We start from the raw sequence: 19922 nt of genomic DNA, 5'->3' as shown, positions 1-19922 counted from the left end.
GCCTCACCGACAAGCTTAAGCAACAGAGTTCTACACCAATTTGGGTACTACCCCAAAGAGGTCGTTTGTGCTTGCAAATAAATGGCCAGAATACCAAAACTAAGCAAGAGAGGAGCAATTGCTCCCATACTTATGTCTATACTCCTTCTACCCCCGCACCATTGGTGGCATCGCAAGGTACATATTTTATCTGTCATGACAAAGCTTACACATGGCTTCCCCCCTATTTCTCGGGGACGTGTTATATAGCTTTTCTCCTCCCTCCTACATATACTGCTCCTGCTGATTATCATAAAAAGAGAGTTGCTAGAGGAATTGTAGATTCGGAAGATACAGCAGGGCAAGAAGGAGGGGATTTTCTGAAAGGGTTTCTTCCCTTTTGGGGTCCGATGGCCAATAGCAAAAATATAGGACAGTTGGTCCGCGTGGTTGATGCCACAATCAAGGTAACCTCTGGAGCATTAAAGAATTTGACTGCCGAGCTTCAGGCGGATCGACTTATGACTTTACAGAATAGAATGGTTTTAGACATAGTTCTTGCAGATAAAGGAGGAGTCTGTAAACTGATTGGGTCTAGTTCTTGCATTTATATTCCTGACAATGCCCCTACAGTATACCAAGCCATCTCTAAGCTACATGTCATCTCTGAGTCTATTCACCAAGATACTGGAGATTGGTCTGTGATGGGATGGTTGTGGGGACTACTGTCCACTTGGGGATGGAAAGTGCTAACTTTCCTTGGAATGATTTTAGCACTCGTCTTTTCTTGTTGTCTTTGTCTACAATGTGGTCCAGCCATTTGTGGACTTTGTGCCACGATCTGTGTCTCCAAACCAGTAGCACAGCAGACAGAACACATTAAGATGATGGTGCAACAACATCTCAGTGAGCTCATGACCATTGATATCGACTCAGACTAACATGGGTTCCTTTGTGCATTGCCTGAGTATGGCAAAAGGAGGGTCTGAGGTTACGTAGTTTTCGGCCCCGCTTCGCTACAGCTGCCATTTTGTGTTTAGTCGCCATTTATTGTTGCCTCACTCAGGCAGCACGGCTAATGCGGTAAAATGGTCTTCTGCCTTTTTCAGCTGCTCCATGTTTTTCCCCGTTAAAGAACAACCTTTGTCCTTGTGTGTGATACTGATGTCAGGGTCTGGCCGAGTTCGCAAAGCCGTGTCTATGTGGAAAAGTAAATTTCGCCATGTTCTGTGTCCCTACGTGTCATCCATCATATGTTATGTGTGCATGATTAAATATGCATATGCATTCCCCATGTCCGATTAATGACGCAATTACAGTTGTGTCCACCTCTAGTATGCCAGTTTCTAGTCCTCGTGAATACTACGAATATCAGGCCTATGTAAAGCTACGTTGCCACGTTTCTCAGTGTGCACGTCATTCTATTATAAAGTTCCCGTTTCTAGGCCTCAAAAGGGCCTGGACACCAGATTCAGCTCCTGTCTCCTGACACTTCGCTGAGGAGCGATACAGCCCCCACCTGTATCCTCGACCCTTCACTTACTTCCTGCCTCGCAGTGCCCGGCCCAGCCTGGCTCAGTCTCTGAGTCTGCCAAGAATATGTTATGATTCCAGTTATCAGTTCAGTCCTCCTTCTCTGCATTCCTAAGCTACTGAACTGCATCAATAGTTTCCGTCATTGTCTAGCCTTCACGTCTCCACGTTAGAGAAATACTGCATTTAATGGTCATTTAATATTCTTCATCACGCACTACATGTAGAATAATGCATGGTCCAGTCTTAGAATCAAGTTAGCCTTTCCTCTCCTAACTTCTAGTTTATATTAACATGTTCTCTAAACATCAGATACTAGATACTGTTTAGGTACATGTCGCCCTGACTCTCCAGACTTCAGTCTCTGCTCCTAGCACAGAGTTCATAGCCCCCAGCTTCTCCTAGTGATACGTCATTGCCAGTTTGCGCGCACCATCAGGTTAGAGGTCCCGGCTCCTTAGGTAGCCCCCTCCATGGTTTCCGCCCCATTCATGACATATTCTGTTATGTTTGCATCACATGTCCATGTATACGCCCAGTTACACCTACTTTCGCCCTTATCTTTCGCGACTGCTACGCGTCACGCCTTCTGCTCCACCCACTGCTACGCCTACTGCAATGTAATGCTATGTGTTTGCGTTATGTATATATGCTCATGTATTGTTATTAAAAGTCAGCGCGCTCATCCCAGATCCAGCCCCAGCAGCTGCTGGGCCCTGTCATCCTATTCCTATGCAGGTTGTCCTGTTCCTGTCCTTATGCTGTATTAAACCTGCAAAACTCCTACTACCTCGAATCTTGACTCTTATTTATTGAGCTATCTGTTATGATATATGTCTAGTCAAAAATAGGGTATTATTTATTTATTTACCACATAATGGCGCCCGAATAGGGACTTGCCCTTTCCCCACGCGTCGGTGAAGCCACGCCGACCCCCTGACCCTCTGCAGTCGTGACGGAACTCTTCTGCGCACCGGCAGATATTTCTGCTTCAAGTATCCCTCAGGCCCGCGGAGGAGACGGAGGAGGCAGTCCAGCATCCAAACGAGACGGTGGAGGAACGCGGCGAGTCCCGACCAGAGCCCAAGCCGAGAGTCCAAGGTCCGAGGTATCCGGAGGTCCACCCTTAACTGAAGTCCGAAGTTCGTCGTCCGTCGTCGTAGCAGCCCAGTCCGATCCGAGGCCTTCCGTTCTTGCTGCCCGGTGAGTACCATTACTGGGGTAGTATCTAGACAGGGTCAATCTAAATTGACTCTGGTCCGTGGGTTGGTGGTACACAGACTCACAAACGAAGTGTTCACCTAGGTGGATACGGGTCTTGATGCGTCCCTTTATGGGACCGGTATGTTCCGTACTGTTTCAGCAGTGCATCCAGTAACTCTAGTCTGTTCCGTTCTCGAGAAATTCTTGTGTTTCTGTTCTCAGTATTCCAGGTAATATTCTGTCCGAACTGTTATGTTATGATGTTGTTCAATGTATTTCCAATGTCGTGGTATGCCTGAATTGTTTTCCCAGTTGTTATTGTTTCTCGTGTATTGTATTGTGTTCCGATTCAAGTTTAAAATGTCTCTCTTTTCGAGATTACGTCAGCTAAAAACTAGAAAGGGTTTGTTAGAAGAAGCAGTTCCTGTTCCGCCGAGGGACAGTCCAGGTCATTTTATGTATCAGAAGCATGGCATAAGCGCCATATTGTATCTAGATTTATGGGTAGAGTATACCAAACAGTTAGAAGAAAAGTATAGATGGCCCGTATCGGGTACATGGGATGCCGAGTGCATCATGCGAGTAGAAGAAGCATTATGGAAAAAGAAAGCCAGACAATCACAGAAAGATGCCATCGAGTTATGGCGCAAAGAAGCTCATAAAAGAACTGAAAAGGAAATCAGAAAGTCAGAATTAAGTAGAGAATCCTTAGAACGAGCACAAGAAAAAGAACTAATCGAGATTGGTGAACAAGTCAAAGCCGAACAGTCAGACAGACAGAGGCATGCCCTTATTAGGGGTATGTATCCTCTTCTTGCCGAGGGCTTGCCAAAAGCGACCCCAGAGGCATCCAGTAATTTCCCGCCACCATTAGTTCCGACCAAGCTACGTCACAAACAGACCGCAGCTGATATTTTTATTTCGTCCTATTTGGACGACACAGTCCCAGAATATGCAAAACCTGTTCGCGCTCCACCAGTCCCTGTAAATCAGGCACTTCCCGCTCCTCCAGACACCGGAGTACCTGTTACGGTACCCCCGGTCCAGTCCGTCATACAAGTCCAGCCTGCATTTCCATTTCCCACTCTGCCAGGACGAAGAGCCTCAGTAGACCTAGACTCCAGTTTAGGGGCCGCAGGGGGAGGTACTCCTCAAACCCCGCCGCCACACAAGCGTTTAACGTTATCCGAATTACATGCACAAGCGTCACAGCGTACGCCTAGACATCAGACTGTAGCAGAAATAAGAAAATCCCTTGCCGAATGCGGCTATGATCCAGTCCCAGGCGAGGATAATATGGTTTTATATTCATTCCGCGTAAGAAAGGTGGCCGAGTATCTAGTCACCTTACCGAATATGAAAGAAGATCTAGACCGAATATATCGTTTCATCCGTACAGGGGATGATCCAGAAAGCATTAGCGAGGCCATGTCTCAAAGGAAAGCCGAGATCCAGCTCATGATATTAAAGTTTCTGATCAATTGTCTAATAAGAGAACAAGATTACCCGTCTAAAGATCCAGGCGAAATGAAAATCCTGACAAGGTGGAGTGATAATATAGCCGAGGGTAAGCACAAGACCGTCGGTGCTATGGAGAGTATGTACAAGAAAATCCGTAGAGAAATAATAAAATTACACGAACAGCGTAAAGCAGCACAAGTAAGCGAGAAAGAAAGTAACTCTGATACTGAAGAGGTAGAGGACGAGAATCCCGCCAGAATAGCGTATGTAGGAAAATCTAGATTTCCAGATCGCCATTTACGCCTAGAACACAAGTCTATTTTTCATTCTCCAGCACCAGAACAAGGTTCACTAGAACAAGTATTCCAAGCTACCGATCACATTCTGAAATCACGAATCGGTTACAGTGAGTTAAGTACCATGCATGAACAAGAACTAGCCCGATCAGCAGTCCGATGGATTACTGATTCTACCACTTTTCCAGACGAAATAGTGGCACAAATGTTTCTGAAAATGCCCCCAGCCGAACAACGACTGGCGGGTATGTATATGCTCCAGCACCTCATTACATTGTATGAGGGTCAGCACTCTGATCCAGGCCCGTTACATGATATCCTGAACGAGTTACTCCAGTATAGATGGAAAGGTTTAGGTACCGATTTAATTAGTGTCATTCTAGAACAGCGTCACAAATATAGAACGTTTCTGAACCCGCATTTTGTTCATGTCTCACCTCCAGAAAGTAAACCATTTTACATGGAGAGACAGAATCCGTTACGAGAAGTCCACCCAGTTAAAGGAACGGGTGGCGAAATGCAGCGAGTGTTTGTATACACTCCAATAACAAAGATGGAACTCCTCGAGATGAAGAAATTAATTCCCTGTCATGACAAAGATCCAGCAGGGTTCCATAGAGAACTAAAAGACATGCTCCGTATGGGAGAATACACATACCCAGATATAATTAAAATGTTAAAGGTTCTGCTGCCCGCAGGGGTGTATGAAAAGCTCAAGGAAAAAGAATGGGAGGTGGGAGAGAAAAAGATCGATTGGGCAGTCCTAGAAGCTGAAGATAAGGCACGAGTACCAGGTACCGGTCTTGGAGATAAATGTAAAGAATTACCAGAATTATTAATACAAGTTTTACCCCGATTATTGACAACTAGAAAAGAAGACTGGGATGCAATCTCAGCCTGTAAACAAAAGCAAGATGAGGATATTAGTGATTTTTATTCTAGATTTGAAAAATGTTTTAGCATCAACAGTGGCCTCAAGACAAGTAGTGAGTCATACCCTCACCTTTTTGTTACTAAATTAGTCGAGAATTCAAGTCCACAAATTAAAAATCGAGTTTTGAAAGTCGAAAGTACCTGGCAAGCTAATACCCCGTCCCAGATGTTGCAAATGCTTCAGTATCATCAGAATAGAATCAGAGAAGAGCAAGAACACGAAAGAAAACGTATGAAAGACACGAAAATGAAAGTACTAGTTGCACAATCTGTTCCTCAAGACAGTCAGAAGAGGGGTCCGAATCAAGCCAGTCATCCTGCAGCTCCCGTTAAAGGGAACTGCAATTATTGTAAACAGCCAGGTCATTTTATAAATGAGTGTGCAGTTCTGAAACACAACATAGCTACTGGTAAGACTAAAGAAAGACCACGTCCGCCTAGACAAGAACAAGTTTCCCAGATTCCTCAGTCACAGAATGCACCACAGACAGTTACAGCACCGCAGCCTATTGCTGCAACACAGCATGTTACATCGCAGATGTACCAGTATGCACAGTCTGAGTATCCAGAGTACCAGCAGTATTCATGAAACAGCCTAGAGAGGGAGGTAGGCTTGCCTCTCATCGAGATACCTGTAGATCAAGAAGGTCCCTATGTTCACAGTCAAGTATTAGGGAAAGACAGAAAGTTTTTGATCGATACAGGGGCAAGTAGGACCACAATTAGTCATGCCGAAGTTCCAGGGGCTCCGCTCTCAGGCTCAAGAAATGTTTCCCTTGGATTTTCAGGAAAACCTATCGTAAATGAGATTTCAAAACCAGTTACTCTAGAAGTAGGTCCATTGTCCCGCACTACTGATCTGTTACTTACTAAGTCATGTCCAGAAAACCTATTAGGCATTAAGACACTGAAAGAGTTAGGTGCAGTTATATGCTGTTCCCCAGAGGGAATACGATTGTTCCTACGTGACTTTAAGGGTCACTATGTATTACGAGATTTTGATTCAAGACTGTCTAATGTTCCGCAGCACTTATGGGCGCAAGGTCCAACTGATGTAGGTTACATGCAAATCACACCCTATCGTGTGACTCTCAAGCCAGGTGTAGTGTTACCACGAATCAGACAGTACAGATTGCCACCTGAGGCTGTAGCAGCCTTATCCAAAATTATTGACGAGCTTATTACTCAAGGAGTGGTTGTAGAAACTGACTCCAATGTATGTAATTCTCCGATCATTCCAGTCATGAAACGTACTGATCCAAATGCACCCCCAGTATATCGATTAGTGATTGACCTACGAGAGCTTAATAAATGTATTATTCCGCAGTACCCAGTTGTCCCAGACATCTCTTCCCTATTGACGGCCATTGATTCCGAAGCCACGTTCTTCACTGTCATAGACCTCAAGAACGCATTTTTCAGTGTTCCTATTCATCCAGACAGCCAGTTCCTTTTCGGATTTTGTTTAAATGGAAGGAGCTATATGTTCACACGAGCTCCTCAAGGTTTCACAGAAAGTCCTAGTATTTACAGTCAAGCACTCAAGAGACAACTAGACAACATTCACATGCCAACTGACACTGCCCTGCTCCAGTATGTCGATGATCTACTGATCACAGCCCGTTCTGAACGTGCTTGCGAGCGAGCATCCCTTACAGTTTTGTATTTCCTAGCCGAGATGGGGCACAAGGTGTCCCCTTCGAAGCTTCAATTCTGTGTCCAGCAAGTGGTCTACTTAGGACACTTACTGTCCAAGAGGGGTAGGCAGTTGACACCAGACCGTATCCAGTTAATAGCGAGTCTTCCTCAGCCCAAGACCCAGAAGGAGGTACGTGCTTTTATCGGCCTTACTTCTTACTGCAGACAATGGATTCCCCAGTATGCATTTCTAGCCAAACCACTGATACAGTTAACGACACAGGAGGCAGCCGTATCGACTGTCCTCCCTTGGACATCTGAACATACACTTAGTTTCAATGAGTTAAAGAAAGCCCTATGCCAAGCTCCAGTTCTAGCGACACCGAACTACAGTAAGCCTTTTACACTTTTCGTTACTGAACGTGAAGGTACAGCATTATCTGTTCTCACACAAGATCAAGCAGGACAATACAAGCCCTGTGCTTATTTTTCGAGCACATTAGATCCTGTAGCCCAGGCTCTGCCTGCGTGCCTCAAGTCAGTTGCAGCCACAGCCCTAGCTATCAGACAAAGTGATTCCATAGTCTTAGGACACTCCTTGACAGTACAAGTTCCACATTCTGTGGAAGTTCTTTTAAACCGAACACAAACTCAGCACTTGACAATTGCACGTTTAACAGGTTATGAATTGACACTGTTCCAGCCACACATAGAAATCAGACGCTGCAACATTTTAAATCCTGCTACACTGTTACCATCAGTTACTTCGAATTCTGCCACACATGACTGTGTGGAAGTAGTTAACATTACGACAAAGCCAAGACAAGATCTGACAGATATTCCGTTACCAGATCCCGACCTGACACTTTATGTGGATGGTTCATGTATGAGAACAAGTACAGGAGAACTAGTCGCTGCGTATGCAGTGACTACTGACACTAAAGTTATAGAGACACACCGTATTGATACCCTGTCCGCTCAAGCAGCAGAGCTAGTTGCTCTGACACAAGCCTGTATACATGCCAAGAACCAGAAAGTTAATGTTTACACAAATTCACGTTACGCATTTGGAGTTGTACACGACTTCGGAGTGCTCTGGCAGGAGAGAGGTTTCATGACTTCTCATGGAACCAAGATTCAGCATGGTCTCCTTATTCAAGCTCTGTTAGATGCCATACACTTGCCGACATCTATTGCTATCATGAAGTGCAAAGCACATACGAAAGTTACTGACATTATTTCCCAAGGTAATGATCTAGCAGATCGCACAGCCAAGCTTACAGCACAGACTCCAGACATTCAAGTTAATCCGACACAGACACATGCTCCGGATCCGACTACATGTATGACAGTTAAGGACCCTACACAAGATGTCATAGATATCCAGTTACATGCTACTCCCGAAGAAATCAAGAAATGGTCCGAACAAGGAGGGGTCCAGACAGATCAAGGATGGTTAACGAAGGGTAGAGCCACATGGTTTCTCCCCGACTCTATGGTTCAAGTCATTATTAATACCGCACATAGTCCAGCACATTTAGGAGAAAAAGCTATGTTAGACAGTATCCAGAACATTTGGTTTAACAAGCATTTACGAGCTGCAGCCAAGCAGAAAGTCCGTACCTGTATGATATGTTGTCAGTTTAATCCAGGTAAAAGTGTCCCGGTGGAACAAGGTGGATTCCAGCCCCCTGACCACCCTTTTGAAGTCCTCCAGATGGATTATATTCAGATGGAGCGATGTCGAGGTTTCAAGTATGTCCTTGTAGTTGTATGCGCTTTGTCCAGGTGGACAGAAGCATATCCAGTCCCAGATTACACAGCCGCGACCACTGCCAAGCAGTTGGTTCGTGAGTTCTTCCCTCGTTATGGACTCCCTAGAGTCGTATATTCTGACAACGGCCAGCCATTCTCATCTGAACTCATGAAGCATGTTTCCCTGTTATTAGGGTACCAGTGGAAGTTTCATTGTGTACGCCATCCTGAAGCAGCCGGTCTTGTAGAGAGACATAACCAGACTCTGAAAATCCAAATTGCAAAAATATGTAAAGAAAAGGGTGTGGACTGGCTAGTAGCTCTGCCAGTCGCTTTGTTTTATATGCGCATGGTCGCACATTCCAGATCAGGTCTGTCCCCGTATGAGGTCGTTTTTGGCCGCCCCCCTAACATGTGGGGTACTCCTAGACCCCGAAGTATTACCGATGTTTCAAGTAATATGCTGACAGATTACCTAGCTTCCTTGATGTCTGCCCTCAACTCATGTCGTTCACAGGTTGCTGCCGCATTTCCAGACAATACCGAGGTGGCACCGCACGAAATCGTTCCAGGATCCATGGTGATGGTCCGCAACTTTGACAGATCAAGTCCGCTGGAGCCTCGTTGGAAAGAGCCCCGACAGGTCCTCCTCACCACCCGTACAGCCGTGAAGTTGGAAGGACGCAAAGGCTGGGTACACCTTTCTCATGTCAAACTTTTTAATGGACTGAAACCCGTCTTAAAGAACATTTCCCAGGATTTGAAGGATTGCCAAAGCATTGTTCTCAAGGACTGTCCCGCAAAAGACATTGCTACAACCCCTCCCCTGTTAGAGAAAACTCCGCAACAGGAGTATAAGCTAAAACTCCGGTCTAGTAAAATAAGTCAGTCAGTTTGATTGTCTAAGTCCTCCCCTAGGTGAAACGGTTAGACTGTTTCTGACATGTATAAAATAGACCCCCATAATGAGAGAGTTAGTCAAAACTCAATCCGATGTATCGTTTTTCTATGTTTCATATTGTTTTCCAGCCTTATGATTTCCTGCACCAGTTATGCATTTTACCTATGTTTCCCAGTTTCACATGTAAATAAGTCTGCTAATGCTACAGTAGAGCACACGTTTAGTGACCTGCCTCCTCATGAACTCTCTTACCGCCTCGCTATGCGAAATAACTCATTTATCCGCATGTTACATTACTCACACCAGTCCAGCAATGCCACTAATTGTTGGGTGTGTGGTCGACTCCCCCCTTTCCAGATACCGAAGGGAGTCCTGCCACTTTTTCCTTATCCTTTTTCACATAATGGTTCGTGTGGAGCATGGTCCACGTTAACGTCATCCTCAACAGATATATCTTTTCTTAACAATACATGTTTTCCAGACAAGCAAGGTCTCCCCCACCGAACAGGTTTAGATCTAGAAAATGAAGTATATAATCTAGGAAACTATTCTTCGAATTTCATGGTCCTGAATGTTCAGTCTGATACTACTCCAGACTTACCTGCTATTTCAGTACTACCAGTCAAAGGCGAATTATGTGTCCGAAATTATGGTTCCATACACGTAGGACATAGTGATTGTACTACTATTGTCAAGTATAGTGACAGTGGGAAATCTATTTTCAAAGCTTCACGTCATTCTTATTTTATTTGTGGTCAAACCGCATATGTTCGTCTGCCCCTCGATTGGGAGGGAACCTGTTACATTGCCTTCCTACTGCCACCAGTTTTTCTAGCCCCACCTGATTATCATAGGAATACACATCTAGTACACATTAGACATAGAAGGGAGTCCCCAATTGTCGATTATACTGAAACTGCTCTAGAACAGTATACAGATTTCAACAGAGGTTTCTTCTTCTTTATAGGACCTATCCAGAATAGTAAACTGATCCGTAGGTTAACCACAACCCTCGAAGCTGTAGTAAATGAGACTGCCTCTGCTCTAGGTAACTTAACTGAAGAACAATCTGCTATGAGATTTGTCGTTTTACAGAATCGTCTCGTCCTTGACGTCATACTGGCCGATAGGGGCGGGGCCTGTAGAGTCATCGGATCTAGTTGCTGCATTTTCATTCCAAATAACGCGCCGTCTGTTTATTCAGCTATAACCAGACTCCATAAAATTGCCCATCTGATACACCAAGATCCAGGCACCTGGACATGGTCCGGTTGGTTCTGGAATATAATTTCCGCATGCGGATGGAAAGTCTTGTCCTTTCTAGGTATTGCAGTAGCGATCATATTCAGCTGCTGCCTCTGTATACAATGTGGCCCTGCGATTTGCGGCATTTGTGCTACCTCTTGTATTCCTAGTCCCAAGCCCCGTTCTAAATCCCGTTCCAGGATAATTCGAGACGAGCAAATGATACTGTATGAAATGATAGATGGTATCATGAATATTGATGTTTCCTGATGGAAACGTAGTGACAAGGAGGGAATGTGGAAAAGTAAATTTCGCCATGTTCTGTGTCCCTACGTGTCATCCATCATATGTTATGTGTGCATGATTAAATATGCATATGCATTCCCCATGTCCGATTAATGACGCAATTACAGTTGTGTCCACCTCTAGTATGCCAGTTTCTAGTCCTCGTGAATACTACGAATATCAGGCCTATGTAAAGCTACGTTGCCACGTTTCTCAGTGTGCACGTCATTCTATTATAAAGTTCCCGTTTCTAGGCCTCAAAAGGGCCTGGACACCAGATTCAGCTCCTGTCTCCTGACACTTCGCTGAGGAGCGATACAGCCCCCACCTGTATCCTCGACCCTTCACTTACTTCCTGCCTCGCAGTGCCCGGCCCAGCCTGGCTCAGTCTCTGAGTCTGCCAAGAATATGTTATGATTCCAGTTATCAGTTCAGTCCTCCTTCTCTGCATTCCTAAGCTACTGAACTGCATCAGTAGTTTCCGTCATTGTCTAGCCTTCACGTCTCCACGTTAGAGAAATACTGCATTTAATGGTCATTTAATATTCTTCATCACGCACTACATGTAGAATAATGCATGGTCCAGTCTTAGAATCAAGTTAGCCTTTCCTCTCCTAACTTCTAGTTTATATCAACATGTTCTCTAAACATCAGATACTAGATACTGTTTAGGTACATGTCGCCCTGACTCTCCAGACTTCAGTCTCTGCTCCTAGCACAGAGTTCATAGCCCCCAGCTTCTCCTAGTGATACGTCATTGCCAGTTTGCGCGCACCATCAGGTTAGAGGTCCCGGCTCCTTAGGTAGCCCCCTCCATGGTTTCCGCCCCATTCATGACATATTCTGTTATGTTTGCATCACATGTCCATGTATACGCCCAGTTACACCTACTTTCGCCCTTATCTTTCGCGACTGCTACGCGTCACGCCTTCTGCTCCACCCACTGCTACGCCTACTGCAATGTAATGCTATGTGTTTGCGTTATGTATATATGCTCATGTATTGTTATTAAAAGTCAGCGCGCTCATCCCAGATCCAGCCCCAGCAGCTGCTGGGCCCTGTCATCCTATTCCTATGCAGGTTGTCCTGTTCCTGTCCTTATGCTGTATTAAACCTGCAAAACTCCTACTACCTCGAATCTTGACTCTTATTTATTGAGCTATCTGTTATGATATATGTCTAGTCAAAAATAGGGTATTATTTATTTATTTACCACATCTAGACTGAGTAATCCAGGTCTTACTCCACTGTTTGGGTCCCACCATTCTTCTCTACCTTATCTTATTTAACTGGCCTTCACTATTCTCTTTGTGTGTTCTCTTGTTACATAGCCCTTCTTTTGAAGCATTCTACACATGTTTTGCCACCTGCAAATTGAATTACGGGCACTAGTGTTGATTAACCTGAGGGGAGGAGAGCACACAGGGTCTGAAAGGAGGGTGTGTTTTAGGCATCCGATAGCTTGTTTTCGAACTATTCCTATTTGTCAGTTTTGTGTATATTGGGAGTTGTCATTGTAAACTTGTGTTGTATAATATACTGTGTGCCACGGATTGAAGTGGCAGTCTCTTGAGAACCTACCTGTGTGGTACTTCTTAGATAACTGTGCTTAGCTGCAGCTAATAAAACTACTTTTCTACGCCTAACAGAGTGTCTCGTGTCTCTGTCGGTCGAGGCAGGTGAACTCGGAGATCTTAGGCGTGCCCTGCGCCGCCTGGCCCATAAGGTCAGGTTCTCCAGAGGATACAGTGATTAGTGAGGTAGAAAACTAGAGGTAAACTATAGAAAGGTGAGGTAGAAAGAGAAAGAAAGAGATGCAAGATAGACAGACAGATGTGAGTTGAACAGCAACCTGTGCAGCGGTAGACAGAGAAATCAAGAAAGTAGTAAAGAGAATGAGGTCAGTAAAGAGATGGATGAATGTACAAGAGAAAAGTGATGTAGAAACAGAGAAGTAGAAAGGTGGACAGTGACAGAGGTGAGAGAGAGGGCAGTAATTTTTATCAGTGTGCCCTTTGCCTGTGTCCGGTGGCGTAGCAATGATGCCATTGGCCTTGATGCAAGGAACGTAAATGGGTACCTCTCCCCCAGCAGTGTGGTAAATTACAGCCATAGTTATGACTGCAGTGGTCACTGACACACCGAGGTAATGATAAGAACACCTCAATATGTAGTACATTTTCACATGTATCCATACTTTAAACTAGAGGTGGGAGAGCCATTAAAAGCTCTCCAAGCTCAGGCTTGACTCTGTCTCAGCTCGAGGTGCTGTCCGAACCTCGAGCCCACAACAAGTGGCATTTCATCCAGAGTTGTCAACTTTGGAACTGAGGATCCAGACTTGAGTCCCAACATCGCTCAACCTTCTGTGATTCTGGCCAAATCATTTAATCTCCCTGCGTCCAGAAACAATGAGTGTGACCTTGTAAGGTAACTATAGTGTGGCCTTGTTTAATGTAAGTGGTGCTCATGTAAAAGGCACGAAATACCTCTGGTTCAGGCTATATAAAAACTGAGGAAGAACACACAGAGGCAAAAACAAAAGCCTTAATATAAGTAAAGACAAATAGATACCAATTTACTGGCTGATTTATAGAAAGCAAAAACAGAGAACCTGGACAAATTGTGGATTCCCTGCTTAAATTGCGTGTTCTTAACCCTGGGCGGAAAACTACGCTACGGTAGCGGAGTGTGCATAGCTTGCGCAACTACGCGCTACGCGAATCGCACGTAGCACAGTGCAAAAACGCCTAGTTGGCACTTTTTGCTCGCTTGCAGTCCTCAACGTCAAGTTGGAGACTGTGAGCGAGCAAAATCAACATCCCTGCGAGACTTTTTCCTTGTTCGCAATCGGCTTCATCAAGATGCTGTTCGCGAGTGTGGAAAATAAACCTCCTGGCGAGATTCTCAACGTGGGAAGGTCAGGTTTCTCATTGCGAGTCGTCGCGTATGCTCCCGACCACTCGCGATGAGAAACTACCAGTCCGCGTTGAGAAAGCTGCCGCTCGAGTACAAATCTACTCGAGCAGCAGAAAACGACCGCTTCCACTATGCATGATGCCGTTCGCAATGATTGCACAGTGCGGAAAAGCATCCGGCACTGTGCAATCATTGCGAACAGCATTTCCCTACCGCACAACACAGTTCGCGTAGGTATGCGTAGAATCAATAGTGCGAAGTGCACTTTGCGTAGCTATGCGTACCACTTCTATGCAAACTACGCCCAGGGTTCATAGGCAAAAATGTATTTCACTAAAACTCTTTTATCTTCATGATAGCGTATGAAAGCATGTTTAAATTTGTGAGAGCAGATTACCAGTTGTGCAAACACCTATTGCATTGGATGAATAGATCATAATGTTCCTTTATAATAAGTTATTGTAAATTATCATTCACAGTTTGAATTACAAGTGTCTTGCAACTTAGTTCCCTAGTGGATCATGTTTACAAAACAATCACTTTTAATAAGCACTTCTCAGTGCAGTGCTATAATGTGGCGTATTATTGTCAAAGTTGTGACATGTTAAAGAAATATCATCTTTTAAAATGTTATTTTACTTAAGCTTTGTTGAATAATTTACATAGCTTACATTTTCGGGGCCCAGCTCGTGAATGGGCTCCAAGAATCGAGCCAGACCCTTGGCTCGGCTCTGACTCGACCCTCCCTGCTAATTGGTTGCCTCGTCCATCTCTACTTTGAAACTCATTCGATTTAATAATAATAAGGTGCCTGGTAGCCCATCTCTCTCAGAGCAAGCACTGTCAGCAGCATACTAGTCGGAGCCCTCTCCTAAAGCCCCAGCATCTTCTCTCCTCTTCGAGAAGCGATCCCACTGTTAGCATCTATGTTTGTGGGCGGATAGCTTATGCAGATATCACTGTATCTGTGGGCGTGGTTACAGTGGCCCCGCCTCTGCTTAGTTATGAGAAGCAGGAAAGAAAGGGGCTGGACCCTACCCTTCCACGCCCAGGGCCTCGCCATATTTGCATAGATTCACAAGGCCCCGCCCCTTCAAACATAGCGGGCATGGGGAGCCTGGCAGAGGGCGCTGAGGCAGGGGGCGGCGCATCCGTGACAGGGGCAGGAGTGAGCCCCGGCGCTCTCCGTCCACAGCACAGAGTGGGCTTCAAGTTAGCCACCGGGGCTGCAGGAACCAAGGCTACGGGCAAGCTCCCCAGCTTTTACCATGGAAATAAAGGATTCGGGCAGCGTGGTGCTGACCGCCTACCACTCGTACACCCCTCCGAGGACACCCCTCCTGCAGCAGGGCTTTGACAGCCCGGAAAGCCTCCGGAGCAGGCAGTCCCCGACCATCCGGTAAGCCCTGGCTTCTGGGGTAATTCATTAACCCAGCTTTGTTCTGACAGTGCTCATGTGCAGGTTTCAAAGCGCTGCCCACATTCCTGAAACATCAACACGAGGTCATTTCTGGTTTTAGAATACCACCGGCTCCAGTCTCAAGTTTATCGCCGTTATGTGTGACATACTAATACCCTAATTTAAAACAACGTACCTCAAGTAATATGTGCTGTGTCTTTTATTAAACTCCATTAATATTTTAGACATGCTTTGGAATTAATAAAAAGGGTGCACTTTTTATTCAAAGCGTTCACTGAAAGAAGCAACGCGCTGGAATTGATAGAGGCATGCACGTGTGCAAGGCATTGCACAAAAGTTCAAACACTGTCTTGAAATAAATAAATGTTGTTCAGCCTTCACTTCACCCGTTATCTTTGATTCTCTTACTTCCTCTCCCATTGCCCAAGGTGGCGTGCTTAAAAGCAAGATCACCCTTTAGTTTGAGACGCGGAACTCTGCTTTGTCAATTACCAGTTGTCCTGGTGTTCTAGGAATAGTTTACTGGTTGGTGACATGTGTGTATGTAGCGTGTGCGTGTGGCATCATATTTTCCCGTTACACTAGAAACAATGTCGGCCTTTTTTCTGTCGGTTTGCCGTACTCATCCCCAGTGGAGCAGAATTCTGAAGAAAAAAATCAAAGCGCACCTTAATATTTTTCTTTGTTCATGGCTAAGATGCTGTAAGCCGACCCTTCTGTTTTTTTTCTCGAGTGGTTGCGGGGAGGGAGAGGGGGCGGTGCGATGACGCGCGGTTAAATCTTTAACATGTGTTGGGATGTTTCCCTCTGACACTCTCATGCCATGTGCATAATTGCTTTAGCACATTTCTGCTGCCTGTTGGGCATGGTTTAGTTTCCAAAACATGTGGATAAAGTAAAGTGCCGGTCTGATTATTGTTCTGTTTATTGTATGTCATCGTTGTTTTTTGGTTGGCCCAATTGAACAATAATTTAATGTGGTTCAGGCAAAGGTAAAATCGTTGTTAAACTATGGGGGCGGGGGGGGGGGGGGGGGGGATTCGCACAGCTTTTGCTTTCCCCAACCTGCATCTGTTGCTGTGGTTGATCGCTTTCGCTCCTGTGAAAATGACATGTACCGTATTTTTGAGCGAGGAGCGTTGGGTGAGTGGGGAGTGAAGCCGGGATTTCAGCAGGTTGGGGTCACGCGGATGTCGGCGTGGGCATAGCTGTGTGTCAGAGGTATTTGGGGGGGTGGACAGAGGCAGCTCAGCGATGAGTGTGCCGGCGGGTTGAACTCTGGCACGGTGAGAGGGGGGCTGGAGAGAGGAAGAGGGGAGGGCACGTGCTCACTGTAAATATTATCCGCAGCAGCATTTCTGGTGTTTATGCGGGCCTTCCTGTTTTCTTGCATGTATGCTTCTTGTACTGTGCTGACAATAATAACAGTTGGCCTTTACTGACGGAGGGAAGGCGGGGAGCGGCTTGGGGTAGTTTAAACAGCCTCCCTCCCTATATAGCTTGCTGAAATGGCCTTCGCAGCAGCGCCTCTTCATTGGACACAGTGGTACACATAATGTCAATGCCTGGTATCTCACATAATCCAATTTCTCCACTTTTCTGAGCTTTCTTTATTTTGCAAGATGAGTTACTTGGAGCACAATGGGCGTAGAAACGACACGTCTAAGCTCACACAGTTTGGTTGAAGGAGAATCCAAGGCTACATGGCCAGTCTCCCAGGTCTTCTTCTGTTATACTGAAAAACTGAGGTTGTTGGGCAGGGTAGCCTATATGTTGCTTTTATGGATCTAAAAACAGCATTTGATCTTGTCCCAAGAAAGAATCTATGGCAAGTATTAAAAATCATGGGTCTGCCAAGTGAAATTTTAACTTTGATCATTCGCCTTCATGAGGCTAGCTTTGCCAGAGTTCGGTGGGGCACTCAATCTATGTGAGCAGGGGAGGCGGCAAGGGTGCGTATTGTCACCTACAATTTTTTCCCTTTACATGAATAGTGTTGTCCAGTATTTATCTTAGGTTCCAGCAGATGCACCCAGGTTAAAAAGTAGTGACCCTCCTATTTGCAGATGGCACTTTGTTGTTGTCTAAAACGCTAGGGGGGCTCCAGCTGCACCTCAATTGAATTAAAGATTTCGTGACAAGCGAGGCTTAGAGATAAATAAGTCTAAAACTAAATTCATGGTATTGAATCCTCATAAGTCTTTCAGGGATAGGCCTACCCTTGGTGGGGTACTGCTCCAGAGGATTAGCACTTTCAATTATCTAGGCATAAAACCCAGTTTAATTAAGATAACCTGAAACACAAACAGATTGTAGGGGCCTTGACGAAAGAACATCGTACCTCAACTAGTAAACCGGTTGCTGCTGCTTTGCAAATCTACGATCTAAAAGCAGTGAGCTCTGGCCTCTATGGGTCGGAATGGTGGGGATTTGACAGAATGGACGAACTCACCAGATTGGAGAATAAATTCCTAAGGAGTCTGGTGATGTTGTCCCAAAGAACCCCACTCCATCCCCTAAAATTGGAAAGGGAAGGCAATCAATTGCTGATAAAGCTAAGTTATGCCCATTGTCATTTTGGATGACAATTAGGTCCACTTCCAAATTGTTCCCATGTGCCACTGCCCTTGCGGAAGTCAGCAGACTGGACAAATCTAATAAAATCCGCTGGCTGGGCAACGTGAGGAGACTTGTAACTGAAATTGGGTTATAAGGAACTTGGGAAAATATTGACCTTTCTTTGTTTCCCCCAAAGTGCCATGTAAAAACACGATACTGGGATTCTGTAGCACATGCTGAGCTAAGCAGCATGTCTTGGGGGAAGTTAACATCAGAATTTATGGACCATAAAATGGACAGCTCTTTGGAGCATTACTTAGACATGGTACAAGTGCCAAACATTAGGAAACTATACATCCAATTTAGGTTTGGTACTCTCCCCCTGAATGATTTAATAGGCAGATGGCACAGTAACTCACTGACATTTCGGCACTGCTTCGGCGGTGAAGCTTCCATTGAAAATTTTGCCCATGTAATGTTTGTCTGCCCGGCGTATGCACTCCCTAGAACAAACTGACTAAGACCTATCTGAAAATAGTTGGGAACTCGCAACCATACAGAAGCCCTGCAAATTTGAACATCTGATGCTAGACTTCTGTCTGCCTGTGCAGGTACTAAATTGTTTGGTCATATATGGGGCATTAGGAAAAAAAGCTAAAAAAGGCAGGAGAGTGCTAATTTTAGTATATGGTTTTAACTATATTATTCATACTTTTTATGGTCTAGTCAGTGTTTACTCACCATTTGAATAAGCTCTAAATACGCATGCCCTTTGCCCTGTGGGTTTATGCGGGTATCTCGGTTGTTGCGTAATTGTCAAACCCTAGGGACTGGGGGGCACCAACAGATGAGTGCAAACCTGAGAATTTGTTAACATTTTACACCGTCTACCAATTGTATATTTATGTACCCCAATTATTTAGATGGCTTTTTCCTTTTAATTCCTAGTTTATGTTTTAAATTGGCACCTTTCTTGAATTTTAATTATAACACATATTTCTGTATTCCAAACATCAGGTCTTTTATTATTGTATGGATAGTAAAGAAGTGGATACTTTTGTGGCTTGCATGCCGAAATAGAGTATTTATGATTTATGATGATGACTATTCTTAACTGCACATCTCCATAGGTATTTATATTATCAAGGAACGTGGGTGTGATGTTAAGAAAATCAAATCTCTTGCTCTCTATGTATGTATATATATATATATATATATATATATATATATATATATATATATATATATATTCTTTCTTGTGGAGAAAGTGGTTTGGGATATATATATATATATATATATATATATATATATATATATATATATATTACCTACTGGCGGTCACCAGTAGGTATATATAGTTAGGATTTTTTTCCTATGGGATTTTAGAAAATTCTATGTCGAATAACTTTGGCGTTTGAGGACGAAATTGGCTGAAATTTTCAGAAAAATGGAACATTGTGTTTCTGAGCAGCCCCTGAAAATTTGGGGGGGTTTCGTCAAGGGGGGGCCGAGAAAAAAGGGGGGTCCCAAAACGCGTTTTTCCCATGCAATTTTCCATAGGGTGGTTGGACTCACTTTTAGCTCGAATGGCTGACTGGATTTCCACGAAACTTGGCAAAATTGTAGATATTGTTTGCCCGATGTGCCTTTGCTAGGTCTCAATATATGTGCTCCAGTGGATTTTGATAAATTAACGTTCAAAAAAATATATATATCTGTAACAGCGCTCCGGTTAGCGCCCCGGTTCGCGTACCTGACGCGTAACGGAACTTCGCGAAGCGAAGCTGATTGGCTC

At 44.7% G+C, this 19922-nt stretch overlaps 1 protein-coding gene across 3 annotated transcripts in view; it reads left to right on the top strand.

The window, feature by feature from the left end:
• Positions 1-19922, top strand: part of ARHGAP28 (Rho GTPase activating protein 28) — a 1241333-nt gene that overhangs the window by 664121 nt on the left and 557290 nt on the right. Inside the window, exon 1 of one of the 3 annotated variants that reach the window (XM_078687538.1) lies at positions 15284-15547. The exons of 1 other annotated variant lie outside the window; for it this stretch is intronic. In XM_078687538.1, coding sequence (XP_078543664.1) covers positions 15417-15547 — 131 coding nt within the window. In that variant the 5' untranslated portion in view covers positions 15284-15416. Of the gene's footprint in view, positions 1-15283; positions 15548-19922 lie in introns of those variants that run through there. One more of the 3 variants, XM_078687537.1, reaches the window with a different exon arrangement.

This window comes from Lissotriton helveticus, chromosome 4_1 (genome assembly GCF_964261635.1).
Source record: "Lissotriton helveticus chromosome 4_1, aLisHel1.1, whole genome shotgun sequence".
NCBI classification, from domain to species: Eukaryota; Metazoa; Chordata; class Amphibia; order Caudata; family Salamandridae; genus Lissotriton; species Lissotriton helveticus.
This window is presented reverse-complemented; position numbering and strand designations above follow the sequence as displayed.